The sequence below is a fragment of the Phyllobates terribilis genome, unplaced genomic scaffold (genome assembly GCF_046119375.1).
Source record: "Phyllobates terribilis strain yellow unplaced genomic scaffold, ASM4611937v1 Scaffold_9__5_contigs__length_417890890, whole genome shotgun sequence".
Taxonomy (NCBI): domain Eukaryota; kingdom Metazoa; phylum Chordata; class Amphibia; order Anura; family Dendrobatidae; genus Phyllobates; species Phyllobates terribilis.
The window spans coordinates 369,042,082-369,062,575 of record NW_027362769.1 but is presented as its reverse complement, the minus strand read 5'-3'; the positions used below and the strand labels follow the sequence as shown (position 1 = coordinate 369,062,575).

The window sequence follows — 20,494 nt, the reverse complement described above, 5'->3', positions numbered from 1 at the left end:
CTTTGGTGACGTCTACAGCGTCACTCTGCGCAGGCGCGTTGTGCAGAGACGAAGGAGGCAGATTGGAGCGCAGGAGCTGGGCCCGGCTGCTCGCGGAGCTGCTCCGGACTCTGAAGACCCCTATCCCCTGAGTGACCGGCCTCAGCCCGGGAGAACCTGTGTGCGCAGAGGAGGCCGCAGCCCGGGAGTCACGTAGTTTCTGCCCCGAGGTGTCAGGCCTCCTTCCCTGGTGCCCAGTCGGTGAGTCCCGCCTGTTACTTGATGCAGCATCCGGCATCTCTACACTTTTCTGTAGTGAGCTCTCACCCTGTATCTTCTTAGCTACTGCTCCTTAATCTGTGGCTGCTGTGACACTACAACTCCCAGCATGCCCTGTGTATATGAGCTATGCTGGTGGTTGTAGTGCCGTAGGCACTGCAGTGACACTACAACTCCCGGCATGCCCTGTGTATATGAGCTATGCTGATGGTTGTAGTGCTATAGGCACTGCTGTGACACTACAACTCCCAGCATTCCCTTTGTATATGAGCTATGATGGTGGTTGTAGTGCTATAGGCACTGCTGTGACACTACAACTCCCAGCATGACCTGTGTATATGAGCTATGCTGGTGGTTGTAGTGCTATAGGCACTGCTGTGACACTACAACTAATAGTATGCCATGTGTATATGAGCTATGCTGATGGTTCTAGTGCTATAGGCACTGCTGTGACACTACAACTCCCAGCATGACCTGTGTATATGAGCTATGCTGATGGTTCTAGTGCTATAGGCACTGCTGTGACACTACAACTCCCAGCATGCCCTGTGTATATGAGCTATGATGGTGGTTGTAGTGCTATAGGCACTGCAGTGACACTGCAACTCCCAGCATGCCCCCTGTAGACTAGCTATGCTGGTGGTTGTAGTTTCACAACAATGTTTAATATTACAAGTCCCAGCATGTTCTGATCAGGGCATTATGGGTCTTGTAGTTCCTCCTCCGCTCGTCACACTTCATAGCTTCCTCCCTATAATCAGTATCACGTGCGCCTTTCTGTGCCGTTTTATGGCTGCAGGTTCCGGTCCGACCTGTTCTGACAGCGCAAACAATGCGTCCGTGCTGCTGTGGCGTAAAACCAGCTTGACAGGGTGAGCAGCTCCTCGCTGGAGCGCTCTCCAGCACTTTCCACGAGGCATCGCTCACCCGAGTGTGTGCAGTGGGGAGAAAAGGTGCTGCCGGAACATCTGGGGGCCTCTTATCCCCTGGAAAAAAAGCAAAAGCATAGGATGTTAAAAGTCAAGATGCCCGATCCTTCTCTCCCCCTGCTCACCCGATGGGCGGCTGCTGTCACATTTTTATATAGGAGTAATCCGCCCTAGACTATAGCGTAGGCCGGTATGAGTGGACATACTGGTTTTCTTGGTGTTTACTACTCATTCCCATATAGATTGACCCAGGAAAATGAACCCCGGACTGTAAAGGTTTTTGTATACAATTGGAGCCTATACGTGATGTATCCTGATGTTTGCCGTCGGTGGGTTACATCTTAAGATCCTCAGACGTATAGACCCCCAACACAGCCTGTGGTCTTATTCAAACATCCATTTTTTTTATTTATTTTTTTTTATCATATATGGAAAAAAAAAATCTATTTCCGTGAGCATACTCCTCTTCATCAGTGCTTGGTCATTGTCTGATTTTCCCATCAGTGTTTCATTAGTTTTTCTTCCATGAATGATGGATGTTTCTCTGATTTAAAAAGTTAAAGTACCAGTCCAGCGTTGTGTTTTTTTTTTTGGTTTTCACCTCTGGAGTGGTATCACTCATGACTGTTCCCTGCCCCTAGTAAAATACTTACCAGCTGCCATCTTCTGCTCTTCCCAGCGCCGCTCCAGTCCAGTTCCACCATCTGCTCAATGTAAATCTATGAGTCGTTCTGCCTCCCATAGACTTACACTGAGAAGTGACCTTCGGTTCGCCCAGCAAACACTGGAGCGATCCGGCAGGTCACAACCTGCCGAGGACAGAAGACTACGGCTGGTGAGTATATTACTACAGACATTAGTGATACCACTCTGACGGTGAAATAAAAGAAAAAAAATCGGAGTTGTACTTTAAATGGGTTTCCTACCTCTGGGGGAATTTTTTTTCACTATGTGCCTAATTATCATTTTGCACTCTTTGGCTATTTGTTTCTTTGCATATTCAATTTTTTGATATGTTCTGTGTTCAGAAGCTCAAAAAAAGAATTATAAACTAGAATGAGTTCACTGATGGAGTCTCGGTTAACTCATTCTGCAGCCAGCAATAAACAGTGCAACCCAGAGGCTGTAAAAGGCAAACTGTGCAGAATGTTTAATAAAACCTAATTGTTAAATTATTTTCAGTCCACAATATATATACATTTAAGAAAAAAAAATTGTCCCTAACAGTGAGCAACCCCTGCGGTCTGCCCTCTTGGCTAGGGGGAGTGCAACTGTGGTGGGGATAGTCCTCCTGTAATATACTTATAGCAGTCAGTGACAATGGACAGCATCAGTGGGATATCCCCCCTTTTTTTTTTTTTTTTTTCCCTACGGATCCATTGGAGAGTTTGATCCATGACTCTGGTGGTCCTGGTCCCGTTCACTTTAATTGGGTCAGCTGCCGTTTCCTGTGCAGTGGGCATCCATATATATTGCCTTATAGGTCCTAGTCTTGTTTGAATCATCCGATTCGTCAGCGCTGAGAAATCGAGCTCTGAAGCTGCATGCAAATTAGCTTGGAAGTGCATTGGGGGCGTGCCGAGGCAATCCCAATCATTCACTGCTTGTTTCTGTAGTAAGATCATCCTGACATGTTCCATTTTATATGGGAATGTGGAAGCTCTGGGCCCCCTTTATTCACAGTTAGGGTCTCAGACCTCCGCCAATCATATGGTTTAGGATGGGTATACCCCTTGAAATTCTTTGAGTTTTTGTAATAATTGTCTTTGGCCGTATATAATAAAAAGCCGCAGTGAAGAAACACGATGCGGAAATGTCATCCTTGTTGATACAACACTGGTTTATTAGCGACGTCCAGACCCGATAACACAGGAGACTGAGAGTCTTTGTTCCCAAACTATTGTGTGGCAGACACTCCTGGGTCCACAGGGACCCTGCTCTGTATCCAGTGCCGGCCATATGCTGCCTCCCACTCATGCTGCTGCTGTGGAAATAACAGAACAAGTGTAGGTGGATGGATTGGGTAAACTTATAACGGGGGGCGATCAAACACAGACTTGTGGTATACGGTGTGATGATCGGCTATCACGGCATGCTTGTAATGGAAAGTGACGAGTATGGAGACTCCCCAGGAACCGGTTCTGCGTGTTTTGCTCTGGCTCCTTTATTAATTTCTTACAGCGGAGTCATACAGGAGACGTGTTTAATAGGATTTTCCCACCTTATTTATTTCATGTTGAAGTTTAATTCACCACGGATCTGGAGAACAGGGGTGTCCTGTCCCTAAATGATCAAAAATCATAACTTATCCCCGATCCATATAATAAGGAATAACTTGCTGACCGCCGGGACCTCCAGTGATCCTGAGATCAGGACTCAGGGACCTTGAAAAAAGGGAACTGTGCAGCCCCATGTTGGGTAGAGTGCAAGTAAGCGGGATCAGCCTTTCCCACAGGCACCGTTATGAATATAGATTTAAAGGGTTAAATGCATAATTTCTGACCCAGCAATAAGAAATTTCCATAATATGTGTAATATTATTATTGATTATATGACTTGTTTTGGGGCCGATTCTTTGTGACGGTGTTTGCTTTGTCTTGGGTCGGGGGAGGCAGAAGGACGACGTCCCCCTCCTCCTGCACTAACACGGGCGTGAATTATAATGAGTGTCCATCGATTGACTGCGAATCTTCGGGGGATTGAATCTGCTCAAGGTTTTTTTTTATATGATGAAAGCTCTTACTGCTTTCTATTTTTTTCTTTGCTGTCAATGGATTAACCCCATCAGCGCTCGAGAGGCTGGCGGTGTTAGTGCTTTGCGCAGCCCCTGGCAGGCATGCGAGGGTTAAGATGCGGAGCCATCTGCCTGTGTTTTGCTCTTCATGCAAATAGTTGTGTAATCCGCTCCCCTGCCAAGGAGTGGCTGCGCCCGCTCGCCCTCCCATTGGAGGAAGCCGCTATACCTCTCCCTTCATCATTATGCCTGCAGATGGGAAGAATAGCCTTTTATGCTCCAGAACCCAGGGATGCGGAGAATTATCCACTAGCTCTGATAACATTGGTAAATGCAGAAGGAGGAATGTGATCTCTCCTGCCCTTCTTCTCCTGCCCTTCTTCTCCTGCCCTTCTTCTCCTGCCCTTCTTCTCCTGCCCTTCTTCTCCTGCCCTTCTTCTCCTGCCCTTCTTCTCCTGCCCTTCTTCTCCTGCCCTTCTTCTCCTGCCCTTCTTCTCCTGCCCTTCTTCTCCTGCCCTTCTTCTCCTGCCCTTCTTCTCCTGCCCTTCTTCTCCTGCCCTTCTTCTCCTGCCCTTCTTCTCCTGCCCTTCTTCTCCTGCCCTTCTTCTCCTGCCCTTCTTCTCCTACCCGTGTTTGCAATTTGCTGAAAGTTTTTCTTCTGTTTTCCTATCCCAGGATTTCTTCCCCCTCCCGGTCTCTCAGGAACATTTGGATGAAGCAGCAGTGAAGCGCGCAGCCCCAATCCGCCTTTCCCCGGACAGACAGACATCCCCGGTTGACAGCACCTGGCAGCGGCCCATCCGCAGGAGCCTGACATGCCGGTTGCCTCCTGAGAAGGAGGGAGGAGGATGGGCACTCAAGGCAGCCCTGTGAAAAGCTACGACTACCTCCTGAAATTCCTGCTGGTGGGAGACAGTGATGTCGGAAAGGGAGAGATCTTGGAGAGTTTGCAGGACGGAGCATCCGAGTCACCATACTCCTATAGTAATGGTAAGGGGGGGGTCTCATTCTGTAGACAGGGGTATACCTTAATGGCACATTGTTAGGATACGTCACGTTTCTCTGTCACAAACATCTGGGAACAAAGAATTTTGCTGCTGTGTTGAAATTAATTAGATTTCTGCGTAGCGTTGGGCTCTCCTGATCCCACAGTCCTTGGCCCTAAATGCAAAACTTCATTGAACCCTTTTAAAGGGAGGATATAGAAAGTTGATTGCCCCCCGTGTGCAAACTGTTTGCATGTTGTAATAATTGTGAGGGTTTCCGTACGAGCGGCCATTCTTGTAAAACCCTTTACGTTATTGTTGGTGGCTCATTCACCTGTTTACATAGAGAGATGTGCAGACAAACAGTGATTAAAATATAAGGTCCTTATGTGATGTTAACCAGCCCCTAAAAGGGATTTTTTCCCCCCCAGATGAGCCAAACTTGCTTATGTGGAAACACAGCGGGGTGGGTGTCAGGGGCGAGACCTTTCGGCAGGTTAGTTGTCAGATTTCTCCTATGCGGTTTATTGTAATTTGCCGGTACTTACAAGCTGTAAAAAATGGAAAATTCAGCCCTGGAAATTGTTTTCTCTGGGACTTTGAACTGTTCAGGGTTGTGACCCTGCCTCCATTTCTGACTCCCATCAAACCAGTTTATCCGCCCCGGCCTCCATGAACGCGCTTAGACGTGGGTCACCGCTTCCATGTCATCCTCACCTGTGTTTATTGATCGCTTTGTAATTCATAGACGGCTTCTTAGCCCCAAAATACTTATCCCCATCCCCTTACATGCCTGCCGTAGACCTGTCGTTGTCTAAGCACCGATCGACTTGTTGTATTGTCTCATCACCTGTAAATGGACCCTCAGTGGGCGGGTTGTCCACGTTTTAGGGACATTGGAGCATTTCTTTTTATTCCATTACTTTAAATGCATGTTTTTAGTGTAAACATTTTTCGGGAGGTTCCATTAAAAAATTTTGCAGCATTTGCCTTCTGTTTTGCACTATCTATTGCTGGCTTCAGAATGAGTTAACTGAGAATCCATAAGTGAGCTTCTTCTGTAAGTCTTGCAAGAGAATTTGTTGATCTTTTTTTATTTTTTCTGACCTCTCAGATGTTTTAAGACTACAGATCACATCAAAGTTGAACGTGCAGGGGAACAAAGCCTGTAAAGAGCAAAGGTGCAGAATTTTAAATGAAACCTAATTGCAAAAAGGATTTTTAGTCAGAAAATGATGTGTTTGCATTAAAAAGAATTCTGTCAGCAGGGTTTTGGTATGTAATATGAGAGCAGCATGATGTAGGGGCAGAGGCCCTAATTCCAGTGATGTCACATATTAAACTGCGTTGTTGTGTCAACACAATCAGTGTTTTATCAGAAGGAGATTATGACTACAGGACTAGGTGTCTTGTGCCTATGGCCCAGCCCCGCCCCCACCACTGATTGGCTGCTTACTGTATACACTTTGCATTTACAGAAAGCAGCCATTCAGTGGTGTGGGCGGGGTTTTACAGGGCTCTGCATTCAGAGCTCTGCTACATCTCCAGCAGAGAAAATAGGGATTGCATCAAAACGATAGCATGCAGACCAGCAAGTGAAACATCGCTGGAATCAGGGTCTCTGCCCCGCCACCATGCTGCTCTCAGATAACAAAAATCCGCTGATAGATTCCCTTTAATGAGCGCTGAGTGATTAGATAAGTCGATCAGTGTTTATTTACAGGCCCCTTTCACACGGGCCGATAAAATCTGTATGCTCATTAATGCCATTGTTCTGTTCCCATATAGCATCCGTATTGTCAGCAGAACGTCCCCTCTTTACATGGGGAGATGTGCTGACGACAACGATGATTGGATCGTTCAGGCACGCCATTAAATCAGCATGTTGTCGGCTGATCGTTGTTATGTTTTCACGGGCTGATGATTGGGAACGCTCCTCCATACAAAATAAGTGAGATAGCCGTGATAATGGTGCCGGGATTTGTCCGCCGTCCCATTAGAGAACTCTGTACATCACTGTTCTCCCATCCTGAACTAGCTGATAACAGGAAACAATAGAATATATGAATAAGTAATAGACTTTAATGTCCCTAATGCATTATTGAATCACGAGGGGGGGCTGCGCAATTGAGGGTCCTTTTAGCATAGGATTAGAGATTAATACATGGAAGCCTCCCATGACGCGAGATCGGTGTTGTACTCCAGCCGTTGCGCTCTTGCAGCCATTGTGTTTGTCACCTCTTGTGCTTTCCGTCAGGTGTCAGTGAATAACAACCTGATGCTCAGAAACTTTCCCATGATCGATGGTCATCCCTAAAAATGGAATTCCTCTCCACCTTTTTTTAGTATTTTTCTAAACTCGCATGAAGTTCCCCTCGGGACGTGAGTCAGACAGTTTGTTTTTGTTTCTTTCCAATGCAGTCACAAGGCCGCAAAACCATTTGTTCCCCCGGCCGGATCACACCCCGAGGAGTGTGCATGACAATGGCGACGCAGGTTGTTAATAAAGTAAGAAGTAGCCGTCGCCTCTGTGAATAGCGGGCTTAGGAGATGGGGTCTGCTCCACGATGCAAATGGTTAATAAACTTTTATTCTCCGCAGCCAAGTTTTTTTTTTGCTTTTCCAGGGACTGAGAGATCTTCTTTCCCCAGTATTTGGAGGATAGTATTACTCACCGGCCGCTGCAGGAAAAGCCATTTATATGATTGGAAATGCTGGATCTAGCCCTAATGGATTCTGGAAAGCGGTGCGGATGATGGATCGGAGGATGGGGGTGGCTTTGGCCTAAATAATGGAGAAATCTTACAATTGAGCGGACACTCATCTCGTGCACACCCCACTAATCACTGTCCTAGGAAAGCTCGGTGACAACCATTGTGGCCATGGATGGAAAGCTCGGCCGACCCCTGAGTGGAGGGCTATTTAGAAAGCTTATGGGGCTTCCCGCCCCCCTAACTTATTCTTGTGTAATGCTTCTCCAATTTTGGCCGCAGTTGTGAGTTCTTTGTATTGCATTTCCTGCCAGTAATCTCCTGTGTGCGATTTCTGCTGTCAAGAAGGATGGAAAATCTTGCCTTTTACCCTCAGCTCATCCTTTCTCTTCTGGGGTCTTCTTATCCCCCACATTCCCAATTCTGTAAACAGTGATATTTTTATATCCAGTTCTGCACATATACAGATCCTTGTGATGTGCTGACAATTATCCTTTGCTGGCGGCACCTTTAAGGTCCCCTTAAGCCAATTCCTAAAGTGGCCGTGGTTCAGGTTGTGAGGTTTGTGTGTGTGGTGTCATTACGTCCTGTGGCCGTGCTGCTCGGGATCCCACATGGTGCACTGGTAGATAGGACATCACGGCACTGTATAGAAAAAATATTCTGAAGGTAAATTGTTGTCATTTTCTCAGGTCTGAAATACTTTTACTTACAAGTTGATAGAGCTGCGTGACAGCTGATTTTTTATTTATTTTCATGGCGAGCTGACTTTTAAAACTAAATAAAATTTAGGTGGGGGGGAGACACAAAGTTTTGTTAGCTTTTTCCTGCATTTTGGGGTAAGGTGTGGAAACCGAAAAAACAGCAGTTCTAGTGTTTAAACATTTTCTTTATGCTGGTAACAGTTTGGGGGTGATATATTATATTATATTATTTTTTTTATATATATTTACTTATTTTTTATATACGGTATTTATACACACACATTATATATTTTTTACTCCCCCCCCCCCCCCCCCCTTTTTCATTCGGTTTGTTAATCGCCCTAGGGATCGTGACCCTGCAATCACTTTCTCTTGTACTATATACTTCGGTACTTCAGTATTTCAGTTTATAGTACAAATCATGGTCTTTCTATGAAGTTCAGCCTGTGGTTGAAGCTGCACAGAAACACTAATGTGGCAGCATATGGGGGGCCACCAATAGGCCTTTCAGTTGCAATGCTTTCCCATCAGCAATCCACAATTTCCTCACGGGGGCAAAGCCAATGTGCTCCAGACTTTGCTCGAGCACATGTGACAGGTTTTTAAGGAACGCCATGAGCGGCATTTAAATGTTTAAAGCACAGTGATCAGTGCGAGCGCTGGCTGCTGTTGGAGGCAGATGCTGGTTGTACAGCACAGATGTCACCTGCCGTGTGTGATGTGCGCTCAGCTCCTGAGCCCACCCCGAAAATAAACGTTAAGGGTTAAAGGGACAGACCCCTTCCCATTTATTATGTCCGGTGCACAATTGAACTCCGCTAAATCTGCCTCTCAAAATGCTGAGCTGGAAAATAGCTCATTGTACGAGACCCTTCCCGCCTGCTTGTCAGCAGGGGTCGCATGACACGCCGCAGCTTGATCCTGAACCTGGCTATGGGGTTTTTTGTATTTTTTTTTTTTAACTGGCCGTTTCTACTAAATTCTGGAGCAAGAAACGTCATTAAGGGAAACCAGATCTGCAGCAGCAGGGATAAGCTCAGCTCCTGAAATATGTCACGGTATATCGTGACTGATTCACCGAAACTCATGGCTTCATGTTCTATCCATCCATCAGGCGGGATAATCACCCTGCAGCACTTACGTCAACACGTGCGGTCTTTCTGTAACATCCCCCAGCCGCGCTCTCGCCATCTCCGAACTGTTTGTTCCCATTAAATAATTGATGACGACCATAATGTAGGAAGAGAACCGCGCTCGCGTGACGGACGGCGTTTATTAATAGCAGGAATCGGTTTGCCTTCATCTTCAAGATCTGGCTGATCAATAATTTACATATCATGAAAAATACAGAGCCGAGAAATGCTGAGCGAGGAGGAGACGCTGCAGCCGTGCTGCAATATAGACGTATGGACGACGGTCACCTCCCGTCCCCATTCCATTTTATAGGACACAGTTGCCCAAATTTAGAGACCCTATAAAAGGAGAACGGCCATTGGGATAGAATCAGATCTTGACTGCACACTTGCCACGCTGCGGGATTTGAGGAAAAACAGACTAGTCCAATGCGGACCCCCCTAATGACTTCTCCCCTCCCCTGATTCCTTTGACAGGTGTTTTCACATGGGGAGATATCTGTCAATTAAATATATCAAGGCCGGGAACGTCATGGGACTAGTCACATCTCTCCCTATACAATTGGGCAAAAGGTTACGGGGGTCTTCAGAGGGGTTGTCGATCACTAGAAGGAAAGTCTCTACACTTGCCAATAGACTCTCGTATTGCAGCACGGCTACAATTAAAGGGATATCCGGTGCTGTTGATGTTTCAGCCCCGCATGCACGATCAGCAGGTCCTGTTCATCAGTATAGGACGCGTGCACAGTACCTGCTGATCATGCTCAGCTTTTCGGTAGATTTTTGGGGTTGTAACTTATCCTCTTTTTAATTGCAGTAATGTCTGAAAAGGAAAAAATTCTTCCATCCACTGACTTCATTTTGTACATTTCAGGTATTGACTATAAAACCACTACCATCCTCCTAGATGGCCGACGGGTCAAGCTTGAGCTTTGGTAAGAGACTATCACAATCGAATGTGTATGGGGGTGACATGACTCTTCCCCGATGTTGGGGAAAAGATTGGGCATATTGAAATTGAACATGCCCGATTCTTCTGTTTTCTGGGGAGATGATCCGCCTCCAGAGATGTCGGGCAGCTTTCTTGCTACTTTCCCTCCAGAACATATGCACGCTCATCCACACCAAGCGTTCACGTTTAGGAACCTTTTTTTGACCTACAGCTACAAGTGATACTTGAAAGTTTGTGAGCCCTGCAGAATTTTTTTATATAACTGCATAAATTTGATCTAATACTGCATCAGATTTTCACACAAGTCCTAAAAGTAGATAAAGAACCAAATCAAACAAATGAGTCAAAAATATAAGACGTAGTAATTTTTAAATGAGGGAAATGAAGCAATATCACATGTCTGTGAGCTGCAAAAGTATGTGAACCTTTGCTTTTAGTATGTGGTGTGACCCCTTGTTCAGCAATAACTAGTACCATTCTAGTCAATGACCCTGTCAGTGTTTTTTCAACATTGATTTAAAGTGTAACTGTTGTTTCAGGAAAACTTGCAGCAGAATGTTGGTGTATTCTGCTAGCTCCTCCCTCCTTTCTTCATAGAGCTTTATGAGCACCAACTGTCATCTCCTATCTCAGTAATGGGAAAATCTGTCTTTACTGAGTGCAGATTTTACAGCTTTTACTCCTTGAATTGAGATTGAAAGATCAATCCAGGAAGAGAAAGAAGCAGATTTCTCTGAGATATGTTCCAAAGTTGCCGTTTTTTCATGTGTACTATTGATTTATGAAATATAAATTATAGTGACTGATACTCTTTAACCAGTAGAACGACTTGGGTCTTTGTCTTGCTGCATGGCCCACGTTCTCTGTACGCTCCTCTCATGGACAGATGTCTTGACGTTTTCCTTTCAAAATTTGCTGATATAATTCATAACTAATTGTTCCATCAATGATGGCAGCCGTCCTGGCCCAGACACATCAGAACAGGCCCACACCATGATACTTCCACCACCGTGTGTCACAGATGGTATGAGGTTTTGCACTGTGATGTATTTTTTTTTCTGAAAACATAATGCTTCTCATTAACTGAAAAAGTTCTACTTTGGCCTTTTTCACCCACAAAACATTGATCCAGTAGCCTTCTGGCTTGTCCAGGTGATTTTTAGCAAACTGCAGATGGGCTGCAATGTTCTTTTTGCAGAGCAGTGACTTTCTCCTTGTAATCCAGCCGTGCACACCATTGTTGTTCAGTGGACTCCTGAACATCAACACTAGCTAATTTGAGGGAGGCCTTTAGTTGCTTAGAGGTTACCTTGGGTTCCTTTGTGATCTCCTAGGCTATGTTGGTCAACCACTCCTGGGGAGGGTAATAATGGTCTTGAATTTCCTTCATTTGTACACAATCTGACTGTGGATTGGTGGAGTCCAAACTCTTTAGAGATGGTTTTGTAAATTTTTCAATCATGATGAGCTTCAACAACTCTTCTTCTGAGGTCCACAGAAATCTCCTTAGTCCGTGCCGTGATACTTCCACAAACGTGTTGTGAACTTCAGACTTTGAAAATAAAACAGGTCGCCCACTCACCTGATCGACATCACAAAAAACTAATTAATAAAGTCTAATTTCACGTTCATATTATCTGCTAATCCTAAAGGTTCACATACTTTTACTGCTCACATGTGATATTGGATTATTTTCCTCATTTAAAAAAAAAAGATAGTAATATTTTTGACTCATGTGTTTGGTTCTCCTTTATCTTATTTTAGGACTTGTTTTAGGTCAGATTTTTGCAGAAATATAAAAAAAAATTCTTAAGGGTTCACAAACTTTCTTATAGAATATGAAGCCATTATTGCTCCTATCTATACTGTGTGGATGACTGAGACCCTTCTCTTCCCCGTTCACCTCTTGTGGTTTTCTCCGCAGGGACACTTCTGGACAGGGGAGGTTTTGCACCATTTTTCGTTCTTACTCCAGAGGAGCTCAGGTAATTAACTCTTCACATCCTGCCGCTGATTATAAGACATTTACTACGTTGTGTTTAACCCATTCATTTACATTTAGTTCTGTAGGGTGATACATATAATAGATGTGGTGTTGTTTTTTTGTAATCCACCCTTATATAAAGTTAGAGGACCCCATTAATAAAGAGGAGCAGGAGCGATCGGAGGACTAGATTTCCTAGAAAGCCCTCTGGTTACTCTGACATTCACCCTGAGATCTCCTCTGTCTCCCCTCGCAGGGCATCCTCCTGGTTTATGATATCACCAATCGGTGGTCCTTCGATGGAATAGACCGCTGGATCAAAGAGATCGATGAGGTACGTGTCTCTCTCATGGGTACTTTGTGAGGTGTCTGGCGGTGACTTAATGTCTTCATCCCCTTGAGAATACATGCATGCTCAGCCAAACTGAGTGTGGGAGGACAGGAGGGGGAATGGTGGTCAGCTGAACCATATTCCCTATGAATGTTGTAACCTAGAAGTGAAGTACTATTTTATAAATTGTATTACTGAAGCCATTGGGAATTGCATAAACTGCAGCAAAGAGGTTTTCCCAGAATCACATAATTGAATGCTGCGTCATTCCAAGGCCGGTCTGGGGTCCCCCATTATTGCAATTGGTGGGATAACCAACGATCTGACACTTACCAGATAAGTTTGTGATTATGGGATAACCTCTTTGACCCCATTATGGCACAGACAATTTTTTTTTTTTTGTTCTTTAGGTTTCTCTGTTGCCATTTTTTTCCCTTCTAAGGACTAAAATATATATATATTCTCTAATATGAGCCATATGATCGCTCATTGATTGCAGCACGAGTTGTTGTTTTTTTTTAATGACACCAATTACTTTACCATACATTTTCTGATGAAAAGCGGGAACAAAAAATTGAGGTTCATGGTAACAAAAAAACATTATACCGCCCTTTTTTGGTGGTGATTGGGTGTTGTTGTTTACACCATTCATTGGTGTATAAATGACCCTGCAACATGATTCTTCATGCCAGTACGATTGCATCAAAACCAAATTTGTACAGTGTGTTGTTGTGTTTTGGTTTTTTTTTGTTCATTATTTATTTTTTATTTTTTTAGTGGTTAATGATTTTAAGCTTTGAAAACAAAATTAGATTTTGTCACCATTTTCCAAGACTTATTATTATGAAAATAAATAAATATATATATATATATATATATATATATATATATATATATATATATATATATATATATATATATATATATATATATATATATATATATATATATATATATATATATATATTATTGATCCAGTAGCATGCACCCCAAAAGAGTGTGGTTTTGATCTTTTTATATTGTGGTAGACTGGACTGGATATAATTTTTCATTTTTTATATTTTTAATTTATTTTTTAAATATTTTTGTGAAAGCTGCTGCTAATGGTTTTTAAAGCTGGCCTACACTCAAGTCCTGAGTATGGTAATGTCGTTTGTATGGGGCATCTCCCTACTGTCCCCTGGTGGTAAATGTAATGGGGTTGGGGTAGGAAAGATGGGGCAGAATGGACGGCAGGTTAGACTTATTCCCCACTAGATGGTGGCCCAATTCTAACGCATCGGGTATTCTAGAATATGTATGCGGCCGACCGGGCGCAATCAGCAGAGCGTTGTTTAAATTTGGCGCCAAAATCGCTGATTGGTCACGGCCGGCAACCGCGACCAATTAGCAAAGCGGTGTTTAAATTTGGCGGCAATATCGGTGATTGGTCGCGGGCGGCGGCAGCGACCAATCAACGAACTGTGTTAGTGAGCACCGGAGAGCTTGTTTAAATTTGGCGCCAATATCGCTGATTGGTCGCGGCCGCGAACAATCAGCGAATTGTATTAGTAAGGACCGCGGAGCGGCACTGCCTGTGCGGATACTTCCGCTGCGAGCAGTCGGGAGATGACCAGCTGCTCGCAGCAGAAGTATCACGACTTGCGGCGCCGCTTCCGGGTCCTCCCTTCACACTTGCCGTCGGGAGATCAGCGGCCCTAGCCGCTGATCTCCCGACGGTAGTCGCATGTAGAGCAGCGGCGCCGCCGGTCGGGGTCCTTCTGCTGCTAGCAGCCGGGAGATGACCGGCTAGCGCCGGTCATCTCCCGGCTGCGTCGCCGCTGACCTCCGTGCGGCATATGAGCCGCTAACGGCCGCCATCTTTTTCTGAAATCCCGCGTAACTGATTGGCCACGGCCGGACCAATCAGCGACGCGGGATTTCCTAGACAGACAGACGGGATAAGACGATTATATATATTAGATTGACGCTTGACCGATAAGATTTTATCAGCTGTTTGCAAATATCCATTTTCAAAGTCAATCTTTTGTCTCCCAGCATGCCCCAGGTGTCCCCCGTATATTGGTGGGGAATCGACTCCATTTGGCTTTTAAAAGGCAGGTGCCCACGGAGCAGGCACGGGCCTATGCGGAGAAGAACGGGATGACGTTTTTTGAGGTCAGCCCACTCTGTAATTTCAACGTGACAGAGTCCTTCACCGAATTGTCCCGGATAGTGCTGATGAGGCACGGGATGGAGAAGATCTGGAGACCAAATCGAGGTAAGTGTTACCTGTCGAAAAGGTTGGGCATGTTAAAATCAAGCATGGTTGATCCTTTTTAAGGTGATTCCAAGTTGTAATAACTTTCTGTTTTGTTTTTTTTCCCCTAGTATTCAGCTTGCAGGATTTGTGTTGCCGGGCTATTGTCTCCTGTACCCCCGTACATCTCATTGATAAGCTTCCCCTTCCAGTCGCCATCAAGAGCCACCTGAAATCCTTTTCGATGGCCAACGGGATGAACGCTGTGATGATGCACGGACGATCCTACTCCGTAGCTGGCGGCAGCGGTGGAGCCGCCGGCAGCGGAGGGGGAAGTAAAGGCAACAGCCTCAAACGGTCAAAGTCCATTCGGCCACCCCAGAGCCCCCCTCAGAACTGTTCGCGAAGCAACTGTAAGATCTCCTAGCCACGGTGATCAGGAGAACGTAAGGCTGCTAATGGAAATAAACCCTACAATGGGTGATGTGGCCGAGAGTGGTGACATCAGCACGGACAAGGGGGGGGGCCCTGATGTGTCAGGAGAGATGACCCTGGAAGAGGTCAGTCATCTATTGCTCAGTCACCACCCAACCCATCCGAACTTTGTTTTTCAAGGGTTAAACACTGCATGATGGCCGTGCCTCTCACGCCCGCACCCCCCGAGTGCGGCAGAGTGTGCGCTGTGCTAAAGGAACCCCCTCTTTTCCTTTATTTATAAATGAGTATATGATAACTGACACCTTACTTTTTATTCTACTGCCTGACAACTCTTCTGTATCATGCTGTATATAATGTTTTTACACTCCACCTGTCCCTGGCAGGGACAAGCATGGAGCCCTTCTCAAAATCCTTTTTACTAACCACATTTAGAAGTCAGACTCAACGTCAATAGGTATGTGCTCACACCAAGCGTCAGTCGCCTTCCATCGTCGCTTGCTTTTATATGGCTGCCAGTGGAGCCCAAAATGGCAGCTGGACCCCCCCCCCCCCAAAAAAAAAAATTCTGAATTCTACCTCAGCATATTTTGGATGAAGATCGTCTCTATAAGCAGTGAAAGAAACATTCCCCACCAGGTCGGACTGCCACCTTCATTGATAGGACACACACCCTGCTGATATCGGGGCTTATACATTTCCAGGAGGGCGGCACCTCTGTAAAGTTTGTGATCTGATTGCGACATATTTGAAGCTGAAATTAATCCCTTTTTTTTATTATCAGACGCGTGAGATTGTACGCTGGATCACCGCAGCAATTATTTATTTTTCCCCCTCCTCTTGTCAGATATAGGAAACTTGCAAACTCATTTACTGTAAAGAGTCATATTACAGAGTAGGAAGCCAAGGCCTTGGGTAGTCTGTGACTAACCACGTCACAATGTAATGGTCATGGGCATAAGTGCGAGTAACTGGATGCACGTGACTCATCGCGGCTCAATGCACATTTTGCACCTGTAATCGCTTATGAGCGTTCCATCCCATAGAAGTGAATGGAGATTATGCTACTGTCATGCAATATTGTCGCCGGGTCACGCTATAGGACTTTTATAAAGGCCCCCATACATATTGAGTCAATCAAACACCTGGATTGCAGCAGGACTGACACAACCATCTGATGTATACCGACTCTTCCCTAACAGATGATTTCGGAGTGGGAGGAAGAATTGGACACATCTGTAAGTGGGTCATCTCCCCCTTTCCAAGCAGTGTCTTTCATGACGTGGAGGGTAGGTAGAATTATCAGTCTGACAAGCAAACGTTTGGCCGACAGTTATAGAACGAAAAGTTCTACAACTTGGGAAAAGTTCTACAACTTGGGAAAAGTTCTACAACTTCTGAAAAGTTATAATTTGCAATTATTCACCACTTTTTCAAACGTTCTGCTCGCTCTCAGCCAGTAGAAATAGCCAGTGGCCGAAAACCCATCCTGCTTACTTCCTACTGATTCTTCTGCAGCTATGGAACATGATCAGGACAGTTTTTTTGTTTTTCTTTCTGGATGTACACTGCAATCTTCCCATTCACTGCCAGCAAGCAGAGATCTTGAAAATGGCCAGAAATTGTAATGCAAAGTATTTTTTTTTAGAAAGTTGTAGAACCTTTATGGTTAAGAGTTAAAATCAGAAAAACTGTAGAAGCAGAAAATAAGTTGTGTGCCGTAGTTACATTGCAGGGCAGAAGTCTTCGTATGGAGGCGCTTGGTCACGTGTTCCCATAGGTGAATTATCCTCCCGTCCTTTGCATCGTTTAGTGCCCACGTTGCCAGTCTATGAAGCAATTTACTAGGGTGAGAAAAACTCCAGTACCGCTGAGAAATCTGGCATCACCAGGCTATAAAATCCACTGTGTCACTAATATACAGGGTCTTCCATTTTTATGTCCCCAGTGCTCTTGTACAGTTGTTATTCTGGGTATATTAAGTGTATTCTTTCCTTGGCTCAGGGTAGGAATGAAAGTTCAGTCAGTGATGGATAAATGAAGAATGTTATTAAGGGGGAATAGTTCTGCGCCAAGTACTGAAGGTGCAGCCATCTTTGTAAAGCACAAGAACGTTGCCTTTGTACCCCTAGAAGTCAATACATTTCTTCAGTTTAAAAATCATTTTTTCATTATAAATTTTGCACTTTTTTTTATAGCGTTCCATGTTTTACTGACTTGGTGGCTGCAGAATGAGTTAACTGAGATTCCGTCAGCAAGCTCATTATGACTGTCCTACTGAGGAGTGTTTGTAACTTTTAATATCTTGTCTTTTTCTGACTTCTTGTCGGATGATGTATAACCACAGAACATATCAATGTGCAGAGAAGCAAAGAGCATTTAAAATGTCAAAGGTGCAAAATTTTTAATGAAACCCAATAGAAAAAATAAAAAAAAATAGCTAACTCCTTTAAGTTCAATAAAAGGATTTCCTCTGGAAATCTGCGGGTTCAGCTAATTTAAAGGTCTATGGAGGGGGGGGGGGGGGGGTATAAAAAAAAAAGGAGATGGTGTCAATATGAGCCAATCAGATTACTGGAATCTGGTTGCTTTGGTCAGAGAAAGTGATGGGTTCAGTTCTTTTTTTATTTTGGGCAGCCAGCCGCACTGTAGCTGCTACAAAACTACAACTCCCAGCATGCCCGGAGTCCTATACGCATTGGAATTGCTATTCTTGGCTTTATTCATACAATGTAAACTATCCTCTGTCACCTTAGATATGTTGCACCTTCTTAAAGGGGACGTTCTAATTATTTTGTTCATGTCTGCCGCCTGATGCTTCTCAGGTACTTGTCTATGTCAGACTGCAGTTATCGTCCTCTGCTCCTCCATTGGCATTTCCATCTGGTGTGGTTTTCCTATGGGAGAAATAATCAGCTGCCAGACACCTCTGCGTAAGGATGAAAACACTAATAGCTTATAGCAACCTGCAGCACTCAGACTGCTGCAAAATTACACCTCCCAGCATGCCCTGAACGTTGCAGACTGTCTGGGTGTTTGGAAACTACTAGTCGCACGCTACTCTTCATCTGTTGCTTAACCTGCAATTGTCCGTCATGTCTTCACATGATGAACCTCTCTTGTTTGCTTTTATTTCGGAAGTCACCATCCCCTTCCTTCCATGTTACCAGATAGTCAAAGCAGCAGATCAGGTCTTCTTGCTACATTGGAGACAAATGGTGCTTTGTTAAAAGGGTGCTAGAAGGTCTGCAAAAATTGCTGTTCATTTTATGTATTCTATTGTTCTCTGTTATCAGCCATTTCAGGATGGAAAGGGGGCTGACTGCAGTGGTCCTCCATAAAGCGGATCGCTGCTTTATCTTCCATATCTGCAGATACATCTACTCTACATCCTTGTGTGTCTGATATCAGAAGCTGTGGATATTGGGTTAGTAGCCCTTTAAGGCGCTACGACATAGGCGTTCACATTCCATCCCCCCTTTTTCTTTTTTTCTTCTCGCTTTCATGGCTTTTCATGTGTCAGGAGATATTTCTGCGGCATTCATATCAGGCTTGGGTAAAATGGGTCTCTCCAGCTGATTTGCATCTACACGTCCTGCCAGGAGGGAATTCTGAGCCATGTAGTGCGACAACTGCCAGAGAGCCAAATATATTGCACATTGCCTACCTCCGCTCTATAGAATATTAGCAAAAGCTCAAATAAGTTTGAGCCAGGACTGTTCTTCTTTTCCAGCAATCTCTGCTGCTCCACGCCAATCTAGCATTCCTTCTCAGCACCCACATGTGGTATAGGGCTGAACTATCCAACTGTGAACACATGATATATATTTTTTTCTAAATAAATTAAAATTCCTGTGTAAAATAATGCTGGTTTATGTGGATTTTATTTTTAGTGGCTATAAGTAATTGCAAATAGACAAATGCTCCATTTTTTTTTAATGTGGTTTTACTAAATGAGCCTCAATGTATTTCTTTGAAAAATGTAAAAAAAAAAACCTTGACCTTACCAATAAAGGAACACTCCAGGCAACACTTACAATGTGGTTTTCCATTAGCAAAGCTTAAGGGGCGGAGCATGACAAGGATTTAAAGACAACCCAGGAGGTACTCCATATGCTCCGCCCCCGAGGAACTGCACTGGTGCTAACTCTATGCATATGTAGCTTATAACATTAACTTTTCTTTTAATCCTCTTTATAAATCGACTCATCTATCCACACGTTGAAAAAACTGATATTCCACAGACTTTACTGGTACAAAATAGCCATTTTTATTTATAGAGGGGAGTTAGGACATCAACTAGAAAAACTTAAATGGAGTCTGTCACCCCAAAACTAAATTTTAAGCTAATTAAGATAGTCATTTAGGGGACTTGGTATAGTTTTCTCAGCTATGTGTATCCAAAAAAAATGATGTTTATTATTTTGCAGAGTAACCCCAGCCTTAGGGCTCGTGTAGGCGACTGTATTTTTGGCCCAACAAGACATCAGATCGCACTCGGACCAATGTTAGTTTATGGGGCCGTGCACATGTCAGATTTTTTTTTCCTTGCACTGACTGTCCAAAGGAAAAAAATTCACAGCATGCACAATTTGCATCCGTAAATCGGATCGCACTCTGCCATGAAAGTCAATCGAACGACATCTGAGTGCGGTGAAATTTTTACCCTATGTGGCCAAACTCTCAGTGCATAAAGCCTCCTCCGCTCCTTTTTTAGGCCCTGGGCCATAAAATATCTGTATTTTTCATATACACTAATATCATGGCACTGCTGATCTATAAAAAAAACAAACACGCAAATACCTTCCTCCACGCTTCCAACAATGACCCACTATTCTTACTCATTCAGACGACTCGTTCTCATCAACGCCTCCAGGACTTTTATCCATTTTTGCCATTCTTTTATGGAATTCCCTGCCACCCCCTTAATGTCCACATCTATGAAGCCGCATTTATTGAATGCTCAGTTCACAAGGCTTTTTTTTGCAAAACTGTAGGAAAGTTGCAGGGTAAGAAGTGGACAACGATGAGCAATGTAATGTACTGATCTAGGGGGGTTCTTGTTCTCCTGAATCCCCCAAAAACCACTGCTAGTTAA

General features: G+C 44.3%; 1 protein-coding gene across 2 annotated transcripts; it reads left to right on the top strand.

Moving 5' to 3' along the window:
* RAB40C (RAB40C, member RAS oncogene family) lies at positions 1-19,261 on the top strand. Of its 2 annotated transcripts, none has more exons than XM_073648230.1 (7): positions 1-240; positions 4,597-4,911; positions 10,330-10,390; positions 12,332-12,392; positions 12,648-12,725; positions 14,760-14,982; positions 15,093-19,261. In XM_073648230.1, exons 2-7 carry the CDS (start codon positions 4,770-4,772, stop codon positions 15,386-15,388), a joined length of 861 nt encoding a protein of 286 aa, XP_073504331.1. In that variant the 5' UTR covers positions 1-240; positions 4,597-4,769; the 3' UTR covers positions 15,389-19,261. The 2 variants fall into 2 exon arrangements, with proteins under 2 accessions (XP_073504331.1, XP_073504332.1); XM_073648231.1 differs by lacking the exon at positions 1-240 and adding an exon at positions 4,114-4,248.
* The last annotated feature ends 1,233 nt before the right edge of the window (positions 19,262-20,494 follow it).